We start from the raw sequence: 14,616 nt of genomic DNA, 5'->3' as shown, positions 1-14,616 counted from the left end.
TTGAGGTGTCACTTTCTCCACTAGATGACTCATCACTATCACTTGACTCAAGTGGGTCACTAATTAATGCTTTTCTTTTCTCTTTCTTGAATCTTCTTTCTTTTGCCTTGGTGTCCTCCTAAGCATTATCACCTTGGTTTTTGCTCACTTTTGGATAAGAACATTCTGCCATAAAGTGTCCTGGCTTTCTACAATTGTAACACAAGTTTGCATCTGGACTTTCCTTTTTCGTCCATCTTGATGTATTGGCTTGAGGAAAATTTTTGTTGTTCTTCTTCCTCATGAACTTCTTAAATTTCCTAACAAACAAAGCAAAATTTTCGTCAGATAAAAATTCACTATTATCTACTGACCTCGATGTAGACGGTTGTTCGGTAACTAGTGCGGTATTTCTTTCTTCGCGTTCTTCTTCTTTTCTTGTCTTCATCTCAAACTCATAAGCTTTTAGATCACTAAAGAGCTTGTCGGTTGTAAGAGTTTTGAGATCCCTATGGTCTCGCATGGCCGTGACTTTCATGTCCCAATTTGACGGTAGTCCACGTAGGATTTTGAGTGATATTTCCTTCTGATCAATCTCCTTTCCAAGATCAGCAATTTCTCCCAAGACTTTAATAAATCTTGCTTCCATTTCGGCTATGCTCTCACCATTTAGCATTTTGAAATTCTCAAATTTCTTTAGTGCCATTGTGAGTTTGTTCTCTTTTTCTTGCTCGTCTCCTTCGCCCATTTTGACTAGTGTTTCCCAAACATCTTTTGCGGTTTTGCATTTTCGGACCTTTGGAAACGTTGCATCGTCGATAGCTTTGAATAGTATATCCTCGGCAATGTTGTCCAAGTTGTTTCGTTGTCTGTCTTCAGGAGTCCATTCCTCTTTGGGTTTAGGAATGTTTTGCGGTGTTGTGCTCGTCTGTGCGGTTGCGGTATTGGCTTTAAGAATTTTGATCGGACCGCTGGTAATTACTTCCCACATTTCATCGTGTAATGCGGATAGATGGACCTGCATACGTATTTTCCAATCATCAAATTTATCTAATGAAAATAATAGGTTCGGAGCCAAGTCTCTCTTCATCTTGAAGGTTATGAGATCTGTCTAGCAGTCAAATATTGACTCAATAGACAACCGCTCTGATACCACATGTTGGTCCCGATAGGGTGGGAGAAGTCTAGAGGGGGGGGGTTGAATAGACTTCTCAAACAATTAAAAAACTTTATAACACTTCAACAACAGAGATTTCAAGTGAATAAATTCAACTTGAAATGTGCAGCGGAATATCGTACGGTAAAGTGCTATAAAACAAAACTGCGTAAAACTGAAGAGATGCTTGACATGCAATACGTTGGAAAAACTTAGAATAGCTCAAAGAACATGTATGCAAAGTTTGAGCCACATGCGAACGTGGGAACACACAAACCCAGATGATATGATCAACACAGTACGTAAAGGGTTAGTATGTTAAAACATGCAAATATGTAAAGTAAGGTAAATGAGAGGTAGAGATTTATAGTGGTTCGGAGATGATGTAATTCTCCTACTCCACTTCTTCCTTGCTCCAAGGAAGGTTTCCACTATCTTCAATCACCCAGATACAATAGTGAAACTCCCGAGTGCTACGCACAAAGCTACACTCAACCACGAGCTCTTCGCACAAAGCTAAGCTCCCGAGCGCTACGCACAAAGCTACGCTCCACGAACACTACGCATAAAGCTACGTTCCCGAACGCTACGCACAAAGCTACGTTCCAACCAAGTGTTACGCACAAAGCTGCACTTAGTTCACCCGAATGTTACGCACCCAGCTACACTCCTTTCTACCCTCGGTAGAGATACAACTGTTGTTCAAAGAAATAAAGATTTCTTTTCTAAGACTTGAATTGTAATACCCCGTATTTTATTAACATTATTATTTTATCCTAAGGTATTGACATACATGAGTTATGATCTCTCGATACTTCAAAAGGATTTTTATAAGTGAGTATAGTTGTTATTAAGCTGCGAACCTACGTCCCGGTCACGAACCGTAAAAATTTTAGGAGCTAGTATTTGGACTTGTTTGTCCTAGGAAATGGATTTTTAGACACCATACTATTATTCTTGAATTTCCTATTGAATTAGATTAGCCCATAGCAGCTAAAAATTATTTGTGATCGTACATTGCGAAATTTCGCGGTGTACCGAACCTAGCCCATTTTTTTAATTTAGTTCGGGATAAATTTTGGTTTTGGAAAATATTCTATCTAAATTATTTTCTACCGAGAATTCATCTGTTTTGACCACGAACTGTCTAAATTAAGATATTTTCTTAAAGTTACCAATAGGAATTTGACATTTGTCACCCAATTATTACTCAAAAAAAATGATCTTGTTTTATAAGGATTTTTCTCCCATTTTTGACCATTTGGCCGAAAAAAACAAGAAGAAAAGGGAGGAGAAAACATCAGCATCTTCTTCACTAAGCTTCAACTACCATAGCCAAATTCCTTCACCAAAGTCTCCAAACGTTCGGTAAATCTTCGTTTTTATTCGGTAAATAGTTCTATTTTCCTTCCTAGAGCATTAATTTGAGAGTAATTTCTTGAAATCTCTTGTTATGGTGATGATTTTAATCTAGGGTTTCAAAGTGAAATTTGGGGAAAATCATCCAAGGTTATTTCTAAGGAATTGTGACCACTTTGAGGTAAGGAAATTCCTTCTTGAAATTGAGTAATTGATAGCAATTGATGAATTAGGGATGTTGAGTTGAACTCTAGTGTGTGCATACTAGTAGAAATTGTGAGCATCCATGCTTATAAAGGTTATGTTTTGAAAATATGTACAAGTATTTACGATGTGAGTATATCATGTACAATATGTATATATATATATGCCATTTTCGAAAATAATATATAATAAAATAAAAATAATTAGTGTATATATATATATGTATTAAAACCGTATATGTATATATATAGTATATGTATATACATTAATCATGAAATTGTTTAGTATTTGTATATATATATACTTGGAACCGTATATATATAGTATATATGTGTATTGGAACCCTATTTGTATATATATATTTATACTTGGCACCGTATAGGCATAGGTGTGAATGTATATGAAACCGTATGTCTATACGTGTGTATGATGTGAGTACCATATACGTATACATGAAATATGAAGATGTTATGTTATATGTATACACATATATGTTGTGTATCATATATGTTTATTATGTGACATGGGAAAGGTGATACGTGTTACCATGACTACTGAGTAAATGATAAAGGGGGTAATATCAGATTTCCTTGAGAATGAATCAATGTCGTTAGAGAGAAAAGAGAAGGAAAACCCATATGTTTCTGGCGAGTTGATGAGGACCTTGATTGACCTACGGGAGGGCTTAAATGCCATGGCCCAGTGGTTTTGTTTATGTCCCTTGACAAACCTCATGGGAGGGCTTAAAGTGCCATGGCCCAGTGGTTTTGTTTATGCCGTATGACATGCAATTCATACTGAGGGCGAAGTCTATTCGCCGAGTACTGTATCACTCGTAAGCTGCGGTTTGCGGGGGTGTGCACACTTAAGTATGGTTACTCATGAGATATCGGGCAAGATTCGTTTCAACGAACCTAGTTAGGCCAACTAGGATTCATTTTAACGATCCGGTATAGTCCAAGGGAATCGATAAGATACAGGGGGATGCCAGACATTGACCCCGAGTCGAGACCCAAGTGGAAAGGAGGGGACAAGATTGGTTGCTCCTAAGGCCTCAAGCTCTCAAGTTAAGGAAACTAAGGATATTTTTTTTATAATGAATGGTAGTTACGCTGTAACTACGAGAGAAGAGAAAGGTGTTAAGGGCTAGCACTGAAGTATGCTAGCCAATTCGCTTTCTTGAGATGATTAGTAAGGAAATTTCCCTGTGATGAGGGACTGAAAGGAAAAATGATGAGTGGGAAAGATTAGAAGTTTTACAGCAGAAAAACTTATGATTTTCAATATCTATTTGTATTCTCAAATGATTTTTGTCCTATTACATGGGAAAATTTCTTGGTAAGAAAGAATAAAGTTTTTAACATCTTGGTTTTCAAAACCTTTATTTAGTTTCGGGAAACCAATGGATTTCCTTGCTTAGCCGTTGTGCTAACTACACTTCAATGTGTTGTTTTCAGATGGAGTCCAGCGTTAGTTCTTGCAGCCCGACGAACTCCCCTAGTTCGTCGGAAGATGTGGGTCGTGGCATAGACTACGACGTTTTTGTGCAGCAGATGAGTGGTGCCGACCCTTATGCCCCCGGCTATGCTCCTACAGCTCCCAATGACTCACTGGCAGTAGATAGTTTTCTTCCTATTCCTGAGGGTCCTGATGTACAAGCCACTTTTGGTTTTTACCCCATCGAGGTGCTAGTGGGAAGTAATCCCCTAGAGTTTATAGTTTATTACCCTTACCCGTGGGACCCGAGTCCTCGCGAGTATTGGGAGGAGTGGTCTATGGTCATGGTCACTTCTCGTTTCCTAGACCATATCACATGGTTCGAAGGGGAATGGCACCTGGTCTGGGGTGAGTTTACGGGTCCGGCGTATCGCCAGATTGAGTAAGCAGGATACCCGGAAGGTCCGTAGGGGTTTATTCCTTTTTGTGTAAATGTTTTGTAGCCAGGGAAGTGACTAATCCTAAACTTACGTTTTGGCCCGTTGGGCAAAAACCTCGGTACATACTCTGTAAATATTTATATATATATATATATATATATGTATGTATATTATCTCAAAATGAGTGGCTGTGTTTGTTGAATGAAGTTTCTGTTAGCCTGTGCACCTGTCGCGGGGTCTGTCAAGGGGATGATAGAGCTCGTTTTGGGTGTAGCGGTAGCACCTTGGGTTGTACGGCAAGCCAGACTCCTCGGGATGTACGGTAAGTCGACCCAGGGGTGTTACATGAATTCCTCTCGTGTATAGCTCAATATCTCAGCACTTTGTATTTTGATTGCATTCACCGCTCAATACCACTTTCTTCTCTACCGTGTATCTCGTCCTCGTGATGTTCTTCAAGTCTTCTTGGGCTTTTTATAATTCAAAGAATTATTTGCCCGTTATGAACATTCAAATTTTGAACGTTCACTTGATCTGATTGGTCATTCCAATCTGATCTTGATGGCCATACCTTCTCATTTAATGACCATACCGTTGATCTGATAACTTGCCAATTTGATCTGATAAAATCTTTAATTTGATCTGCACATTTAATGTCGCTGGTAACTTTTGACAAATCACCTCTGTAAATTGCTCACAAAGTCTTCTTTTACGGCTTGATTGATCCTTGAAACTTGTAGCCTCCAATTTTTGACTTTGTTGCCTTCTCAGTTTGATATTGCAGACTTTGTATCCTTCAGAGCTTGATATTCTTGACTTTGTTGTATTCTTGATTTTGATCTTGGGCAAGTTGATCTTCCAAAATATTTTTCCGGGTGGCTCTTGCTTGAGTATAAACAATGATCTTCAGAAAATCACCACCTTCAAATTTCTTCTGGTTCAGGATATTACGTACTGAACCTAAAATATTTGAGACATGCAAAAATGACTAAGTGTAAGTCACACTCTTAGTTGCTCCATAGCATGCTCCATAGTGCTTTAAATTAGCCTTCACGCGTGTAGAAATGGTGTAGTGTTCACGCGTATATAATCCATGCAAAGTTACTCCATGTTGACTTTGACTTCCTCCATCACTTGCTCCATTGACCAAACTAGCTCCATAGGTAGCTCTATTGACCAAAAAATTAGCTCCAAAGACTTTGGCCGTGTAACTTGCTCCCAAGCTTCTTCCTTAGTAATAAAGTATAGCAAGTAGGATTCGAACGCTAGACCATTAGGTATATACTCAAGTCTTTAACCATTTCTCTATTCAGCTCATTCGGTCATATTTATCAAATAAATATATTTGATCCTTCTTAGCATTGTATAGCGTATGGTGTAGAGATAGTGGGTCTTGAACTTCTTCTCGGCTTTGACCATTTGACTTAAACTTCCTCCATTTGACTATACTTGCTCCATTGACCAAAATATTGACTTTGAGCCGTGATACTACTAGCTCCATTCCTTGCTCTCTAAAGCTCAAAATGTTCACAATAGGATTTGAACTCAAGTCTCCTAGCAACAATAATTTGGCCTTGTCCATTGGATCATATACACTCATGTGTATAGTGGAAGCAAATGACTTACAAGAGTCATGACACAAAGAATTCTATAACACAATAATTCGAACTAAACTATTGTCATGACTTGCCTTTCGGGTCCAAACTCTACACTCTAAAAATAAAATAGGGGATTTGTAAAATTACAAATTGGCTCATCAAAACTATTACAATTTTATTCCTAACAGACTTTGACCAGGACGAAGTGGCTGACCAGGAAGAGCTAGTCGCCCACCACTCGCTCAGTCGCGACACCGTGGCCACCATTGACGACGCAATTGACCTCTCCTCAAACAACGAACAGTCATGCTCGACTACCGCAATGGCCAACCGCAAAGCTTTCCTACGAGCCCAAGGACAAGCCCGCCTAACTGCCGTTGAAAAGGGCGAAGGCGTGGCGACGGCCAGCTCCACACCACCCCAAGCCATGCGCACTTCAATCCCACTAGTCATCAATCGGTCCCAGACTACCACTGCCCGGGCTACCGTAGATGCAAGGCAGAAGGAGACGGCACTCCTGACTGTGCCTCCAGCTCATTAGATAGAATTGAAATACTTCATATCAGTTAATATTATATTTTTTTTAATTGTAGTGTTTTAATTTTTTTTGAAATTCAATTCAAAAAATTAAAATTGCAACAATTTCATTTGATTCAAACATACATACATACATACATACATACATACATACATACATACATATATATATATATATATATATATATATATATATATATATATATATATATATATATATATATATTGTTATCCTTTTTAGAGTGACTAAATAATAATATGGTAATTTAATAATAATAGAATTCATACAAAAAGAAAATTATATATTCTATTAAAATAGAATTACAAAATTCTAAATCAAAATAGATATGTGAAATTTAATTTATTCTAATCAGATAGAATTGAAGTGTTCTATTTAATTTAGTAGTTTTGTACTGTAGATAATTTAAATTTTTTAATTTCAATTTAAAAATTTTAAAATTGAAATAATTTCATTTGATTTGAATTTAGATATATATTTTTAAATTCTATATTTAGAATTTTAGATTATGGTAACTTAAATAGTTTTGTTTTTTAAATTTTTGCATGCACATAAAAGGATATTTTGTTACAAAATAAATAAATAAAATCTCAACATTGAACTATTATTTAAATGATGACCTATAATGATTTTGATTATGCTATATATAAGGGTTGGAAAACATTTTGAAACAAAAATATTTTTCAAACATTAATTAGGTCACTTGTGACTTGACCGAAAATTTTAACGGCAGAACCAAATGTGATACAAATTGAATAGTCATACGCCTAATTTGAAAATGTATAGTCAAGGACCAAATGTGATACGGAGTACAAATTGAATAGTTGTGCACCTAATTTAAATATTTTAATAGTAAAGTACCAAAATTGATACATGTATTATAGTCGATAGACTAAAAATAATGATATTTTCTCTATTAATCCATATAAATTTAAAAGTTAAATTCTTTTAATTTATATATGCAGTTCCCTTAATTATAATTAATAAAATATGGAATATAATTAAAAATACGAAATTATAAAATTAATTGTATATTCATAAATATTTAAAAATTTTATTAGTTAGATGCATATACTTTTGCATTATATTAATCATACAAAATTAAAATATTAATTTCGTTAATTTCTAAATATAACTATCTTAATTATAAATCTAGCAATATAAATTATAATTAGGAAAATTAGGGGAATTATATTATAGAATTTGAGTTTTCAAAAAAAAATATTATAGAATTTGCCTAAATATATATTAATAAATATTATATGGATATACAATGTGTTATACAATCATATAAAAAAATTATCCTATTAGAATTTAAATTTACTTATACAAAATTTAAAACTTACATTTCTTATTTATAAATATAATTTTTTTAGTTATTATTCATGTTGTTGAAATTATAATATATAAATAAAATTATGAATAAATCAATTAAATTATGTAAATTTTTCTCTATAAATTTATATAAATATGTACATGATTAAAGAACATATTAACAATACAAAATTTTAATTTTAATTTTATATGCTATAGAAATAGATGCTGACCATATGAAAATCCAACTATATTATTATATACTACATACTACATTTTAACATCTTTTTATTTTTTTTATTTTTTTCTAATTTTAATTTAAATTCATAGCAACATATTTTTTTCCACGCAAGTAAAACACTAGTTTTGCTTTAAACAAAATTCATGTGAGGCTGACCCCAATTTCTAGAAGCTACAGTCAAGGATTTTGACTTTACATTGTTTACTTCATGCATTATATGCACCTTCATAGACACTAACCTCCAGTCATAACTCTCTATTGCAAACGGTAACGGTTTGCGTGAGTATCTCTTGATTTTGTCTTTCACTTCTATTCAAATCTCTCTAGATTGTGTATGAAGAATGAATGTAAACAATGACAGAACTAGAGACCTTAAGTAACCGCATGTCATCAAGGGTGCGTTTGGTTCGCACATGGGAATCGGAATCGGAATGGGTATCAAATACTTGGTAAGGGTAATAGGTTTTGGTGAAAGTATTTAGCATGTTTGGTAGTTGGGTGGAATGGGAATGACTATTAATAGTTGGGGAAGAAAGGAGGAAGGGAAATGAAACCCTTATTTAATAAGGGTATGGGTTTTCTCATTAATGGGGTATTCCAAACCCATAATAGTATTCTCAAAGCCTATCAACCAAACACTAACAATCACTTTGATACCCATACCTTATGCCTAAACCCACCAACCAAACACACCCCAATAGTAGTATGATATTAGGTGAGTCTAACTATTAGTGCTGCACCACATAATAAACACTTAATATTCTCATAACTTATGCTAATGTTATAATAATAATTAGAATTAATTCTATTTTTTGTCCTAAATTTATAGGTGGCAGTCCACTTTTAGTCATTTTTTTTCTATAACATCCACTTTTAGTCCTAGTATTATTGTGGCGTGACCATTTTTTGTCCTTAAATATAAGGCATTTCAATCTTCAATTATGGGCTTTTTAAAAAAATAAATATAAAAAATATAGCAGCTCAACTTACTTTGTATAAAAAAGATCAAAATATTATTGTATTTAACAACATTTCAATGCAGATAGTACATTGTAACAGAGTCAGTAGTACTAAAAACAAAACATTTCAATGATTTTGTTGACGGAGGACCAAAAATGGTCATGCCACAATAATACTAAGACAAAAGGAGGATGTTTTAATAAAAAAGGACTAAAAGTGGGCAGCCACCTATAAATTTATGACCAAAAATGGAATTATTAGAACGCCACATGATAGACAGCCTGCTTCACATTTCATGAAATTCAAGATACCTCAAAACTATATAACTAGAGGCAGTGAAGTTTAAAAAACTTGAGAAAAACACTGCTACTTTTACACATCCTTACCCAGCCCTCAATAGAGATTACAACTATTAACAATATTGCCAACTTATATCACACGGCGCTAGAGCTTGGGGAAAGCTGAACTCGCAATGCATAATATCGACTATACATGAAATTGAGACCCATTGCAGCTCCAAAACCCAAAACTGATGACAGCGTTATTGAATAAATGGGTGGTAAATGAAGCTGCCAAAGGTAGATTTTCATGCATCAGTTGCAGCTCTTAGGTAGCGGGACAAGAAACAGAAACAATCTGCAGAATCTGTAATTATATATATATGCATATCAAAATGCATATGTATTTAATGGCATTTCAACGGTTTTGTTGATGGAGTACGAAAAACGACCATGCCACAATAATCTTAGGACCAGAGGGGATGTTCTGAAAAATATAAACTGCCACCTATAAATCTATGATAAAAAATGAAATTAACTCTATTTTAATTTGATTTATCTTCCCTCTTGTTTCTACCATTAATCCTATATCTGTGGGGTGGGGTGGGCGGGGCAATCCATATATTGAGGGTGTTTGGCAATTGTATTGGGTGTACTGGGGGTGATTGTGTTAAATGGTAAGTATACGATGTATTATGGTCGATTAACGAATGAATGTCTCCAATATAATCGATAAATATGTCCATTATCAAGAATAAAATATAGGGACCCAAACAAAGGCGACTAAATAGCCTCATAAATGAAAGACTAAAACGCTTAAGTAGGATTACTCTTGGTGAGGTTTGAACTTTGAACGCTAACCAAGTGGTCAAAAGACTTCTATCAACTAGACAAGGCATGGGCATGGAGGTTCTTTAGAGAATTTATGTATGTGATTTTACACGAGAAACAAGCATTTTGGTTTATGGAATTTAAATGCCAAAGCACAAGAAAATGAGAACAAGAGGAACTCATATTGGCATAATAATACTTAAACAAAACTCACCACAGAGTAGAAGAGGCAAAGAATCATGGCCACAAGTGCAAATTCTAAAGCTGCGTAGGCCCATATGTACTGTTTAATTGCTGCATACAAAGAGATGATTTCTTTTAACAAAATATCTATCGTATAAGCAAATTAAAGTGTAAGTGACATAGGCATGCCTTGGATGACTGCAAAAATAGATGCCAAAAGACCCAAAGTAAATGAGAATGTTGTAGCAATCACCAGTGCCTTAGTTTTCATGCCATGGATCTACAAAAGGAGGGGACAAGTTGGAATTAAACATCAGAAGTTTCTTTTCAAAATAGTACGATCATGATACAGTTCTTGACAGTTCACCACTCCTCAGAAAGTGGAAAAGAATCTTCAAATCATATTGCACGTATTTACATTTGGTTCAATCTTTGCTGACATAGTTGTGCCATGTAAATCTATTAAATGTGAATTTTAGATACAAACAGGTATCTGTGTGCCAAAGATAGATAGAGATTGACCAAGTAATTACGCATTATCAACATAGCAGAAAGTGGGAAAGATACAAATCTTCTTGAAGTCTTATATATATATGAAATATTTTGAAGTCTTATTTGATTCACGGTTTAGTCATCATTATTTTTTGTTATTCTTTCCGTTTCAGTATTTATTCTTCAATTATGGTAATTTTATATTCTGTTGTGATAGTGTTAAGACATCTATGCTCGAGAGAACCTATATCCTCTTTCTAGAGACTAACATTTTTATTTATTTATTTATTTTTGCATTAAATATAAAATCAAATAAAACTTATTTTCATCTTCAAAAAAATAAAACTTATTTTAATTTTTATTTCATAAAACTATGAAAACTCACCAGTAACTTCTCAAGAAAGAAGAAGTAGCATACTGTACTAACCAAGACAAGCACCACAAAGTCCTGCCAAGCACTGCATAAATATGCAAAATTTAGCTGTTAGTTTACGAAAAGTCAAAACACTGCACAAACAATCATAACTATTACATTTTACAATAGGCAAATCATCATTCCGGGTTTAAACCTTAACGAATATTCGAACTGTACGATCAAAAGTCTTTTTCCTAAAATGGTTTTATAGATTAGCTCAGTTAAGTAAATATTCTGAACTTGTGAATTGTAAAAAACTCAACCCAAAAAAAGAAAATTTGTATTTAGTTATATATCTGAGTCAAACATTAACAGAGTTTATCTTTGCTGCCATAGTTTCAAAATAGTGTGGAGTGTAAAAAAGGTATTAGGTAATGAGTACCAATAGAACATTGGGGAACCAAGTGTCAATGATGCCCACCTTATTCTTTGTGCGTTCAAAGTTAGCTGGTTATGGTCCAGCACAATATTTCCTTGGGTAGTACTTGGCACAAAATGCAAAGTTACAGGTAAATTTAGCACTTCCTGCTGACAAACTTCACAATTTTTGTTTCCTTTCATGCTAAACCACTTAATTGCACACTCTTCATGTACAAGTCTGAGGTCACCTTTGCAGCTGCACTCCATCTTCAGTGTATTTCCTTCATCACATGCTTCGAGACAGATCCTACAAACAGCTTCCTCCTCGGGAATCTCTTGATCCTCATCCACTGGGGCTGGTGTAATTTCTAGTTTAATTCAATAGAAGAGAAAACAAATTAATTACTTAGTTTATAGAATCTATCTACGACTTCTGATCTAGCCATAACAAGGATAGGAAATCAAATGAAAATTCAAATACAAAATTATATTTTAAAATCTTTTGGATGTATGGGAATATTGAGCATACCAAGTAAACACACTGAAATTTCTTTATACTTATTTAATTACCGGAAGATTTTATAAATATGGTAAAGTTCAGTGGTAACCAATCCAACAGGAAGTATTCTGTCAAAACAAACATTGACTAAAGAAATAGATCACAAAAGGTAACATGAACGAACTATTATCACTCCAAATGCCCCACCTCTACCCCAAGTCATATTGACATATTTTCTTGTGTTTGATAAGTGAGAAGTGAAACAGAAAAAGATGGCACAGCACATGCGCATGCAACATACCATCGCATGAATCTGGGTCACAATCTTCACGTTTAGCAAAAGATGTTGATCTCACAATAACCACATTTTTGGCAGAGGGAGTCCTTGTAACAGTAGCTTGAGATGTACCAGTCCGCAGTGACTAAAAGCATGAGTAATTGTTATGCATATAGTTGTATACCATAAGTAGCAACCAAGGTACAGAAATGAAAGCTATTCATTGTTTAGTGATGTTAGCAACAATTTTGACCACCAAACAAGATTATATAATTGCTAACCTTGCCATTCTCTATTGGGCAAGAAACATCTGAAATTTACATATATTGTATGTTACAAGAAAGATCAGCATGCTCCACAGCAGAAAAGGCAGATGCTTACTTGTGATTTTTGCCATTCATCAGATGTCCTGGCAAAAGCAGGTGCAGAAGCAGAAGGAGATGACTTTGAAGCAGCTCTTGCAGGTAAAGAAGTACATCGTTTCCAAATCACGCGTGAGACTGGATTAGCTAGAAGTGGTCTTCGTAAAGCTGGCTGAGAATCTGGTCGGATGAGAGAGCTTTTTTCACCTAGAAGTGGTCTTTGTAAAGATGGCTGGGAATCTGGTCGGATGAGAGAGCTTTGTTCACCATCTGGTGCAGCAGTCTTTTTCTTGAAGCTTAGAGCTCGAAGAAAGCCTCCCATCAATGAGCCTCCATTTGTAACGGAAGGAGATTGAGGTGAAGACTTTTCACTAATGCTACTTCCAAACCCAAGATACCTTGGAGGCATTTTAAGTGACACATCTGCAAGCTAGAAAGATGGGACAGAATTTAAAATGACATTTCAAATTTTTGAATGTACCTAGTCCTTAGAGACACTAGATATGCATATATTCAGTAGTATAAAACATAACAATGCTAGTATCATTTCATGTTTACTGTATCTTCCTCTGCTCAAAGTGGTTACTCTGCCATATATAGAAAGCCATCCAACACATTTAGATAGTCATGTAGAAATACTAAACTTCAAGAATCTAGCCCTGATGGTTGATTTATTCATCATCAATCAAATACATAGCAACACTTATGATTTTCATCAGCTACTGATTCAAAAGATACAAAACAAGTATCCTTCATCAATTACTACAGTTTCTCAAGCCCATTGAAGTAGGCTGGGCAATTAAACTACTAAAATCTCACACTGAGTCTACAGTAACTAAAAATTCAGTCTTCTAAAATAGCAAAAATAACATGTAAACCCTGGAAATCTGGGAAATAATTAATTAAAAATAAAAACTTCAAAACCGCCCATCAATCTAAAGGATAAGTGAAATGTTAACCTCTTGGGGAAAAGGAGAAGGATCGTCATTTGCAGCTGAATTGGAGCTTCTTTCTGCCTCTGAGGATTTGGGTCCTTCCATTTTTGTGTAACAAAGAAAAAAAAAAAGATGAAAGAAAGATACTTTCGAATTATGCAAGAAAAAACAGTGGAGAGTGAAATCTGGCTTTCTTGCTTCGTTTGCTGAGGAAGGTGGTGATAAATCAGAGGGGAATGCCACCTACGTCATCGCTAATTGCAATGGAGGGAACCCTGGGGGCCAAAAGCAGTATTATTATGTGCACGCAACTCTTCATCTTTGACTATGGGTTGATTTGGAAGAACGTTCAATTTGGAGTCTTTGAAGACTTGAAGTTATGGCTGTGAATTTAGAACAATGACTGTGTGACTGTGTTTGACAGAAAAAGGAGATTTTTGAGATAAAAAAGGAGAAATGACTGTTAAAAATATTTAAATAAAAGCATACAAATAATAAACAAACAAATAATATTCAACTCAAATTAGTAATTAGTGATCAAGATTAATTGATGTTTAAAAAAAGTTTATCTACAATTATTAAAATAAAATTAAAAAAAAAAAAAAAAAAACTCTGGAAGACACAACAATGTACACTGTATGGCATAAAATGTGCACTGGAAGAAGGAACAATGTGCACTGTATGGTACAACAATGTGCACTGTATGGCATAAAATGTGCACTGGAAGAAGGAATAATGTG

At 34.8% G+C, this 14,616-nt stretch overlaps 1 protein-coding gene across 3 annotated transcripts; it reads right to left on the bottom strand.

The window, feature by feature from the left end:
- Positions 1 to 9,438: 9,438 nt before the first annotated feature.
- On the bottom strand, positions 9,439 to 14,260 carry LOC116016948. Of its 3 annotated transcripts, none has more exons than XM_031257443.1 (8): positions 13,901 to 14,259; positions 12,961 to 13,364; positions 12,604 to 12,724; positions 11,865 to 12,171; positions 11,414 to 11,486; positions 10,726 to 10,816; positions 10,568 to 10,647; positions 9,439 to 9,813 (listed from the first exon to the last, which is right to left on the bottom strand). In XM_031257443.1, the coding sequence occupies exons 2-8, from the start codon at positions 13,348 to 13,350 to the stop codon at positions 9,679 to 9,681; spliced, it is 1,197 nt and encodes a 398-aa protein (XP_031113303.1). In that variant the 5' UTR covers positions 13,351 to 13,364; positions 13,901 to 14,259; the 3' UTR covers positions 9,439 to 9,678. The 3 variants fall into 3 exon arrangements, with proteins under 3 accessions (XP_031113303.1, XP_031113285.1, XP_031113294.1); XM_031257425.1 differs by having other exon boundaries at positions 12,961 to 13,371; positions 13,901 to 14,258; XM_031257434.1 differs by having other exon boundaries at positions 9,784 to 9,889; positions 12,961 to 13,371; positions 13,901 to 14,260.
- Between the last annotated feature and the right edge of the window lie 356 nt (positions 14,261 to 14,616).

This window comes from Ipomoea triloba, chromosome 1 (genome assembly GCF_003576645.1).
Source record: "Ipomoea triloba cultivar NCNSP0323 chromosome 1, ASM357664v1".
NCBI classification, from domain to species: Eukaryota; Viridiplantae; Streptophyta; class Magnoliopsida; order Solanales; family Convolvulaceae; genus Ipomoea; species Ipomoea triloba.
This window is presented reverse-complemented; position numbering and strand designations above follow the sequence as displayed.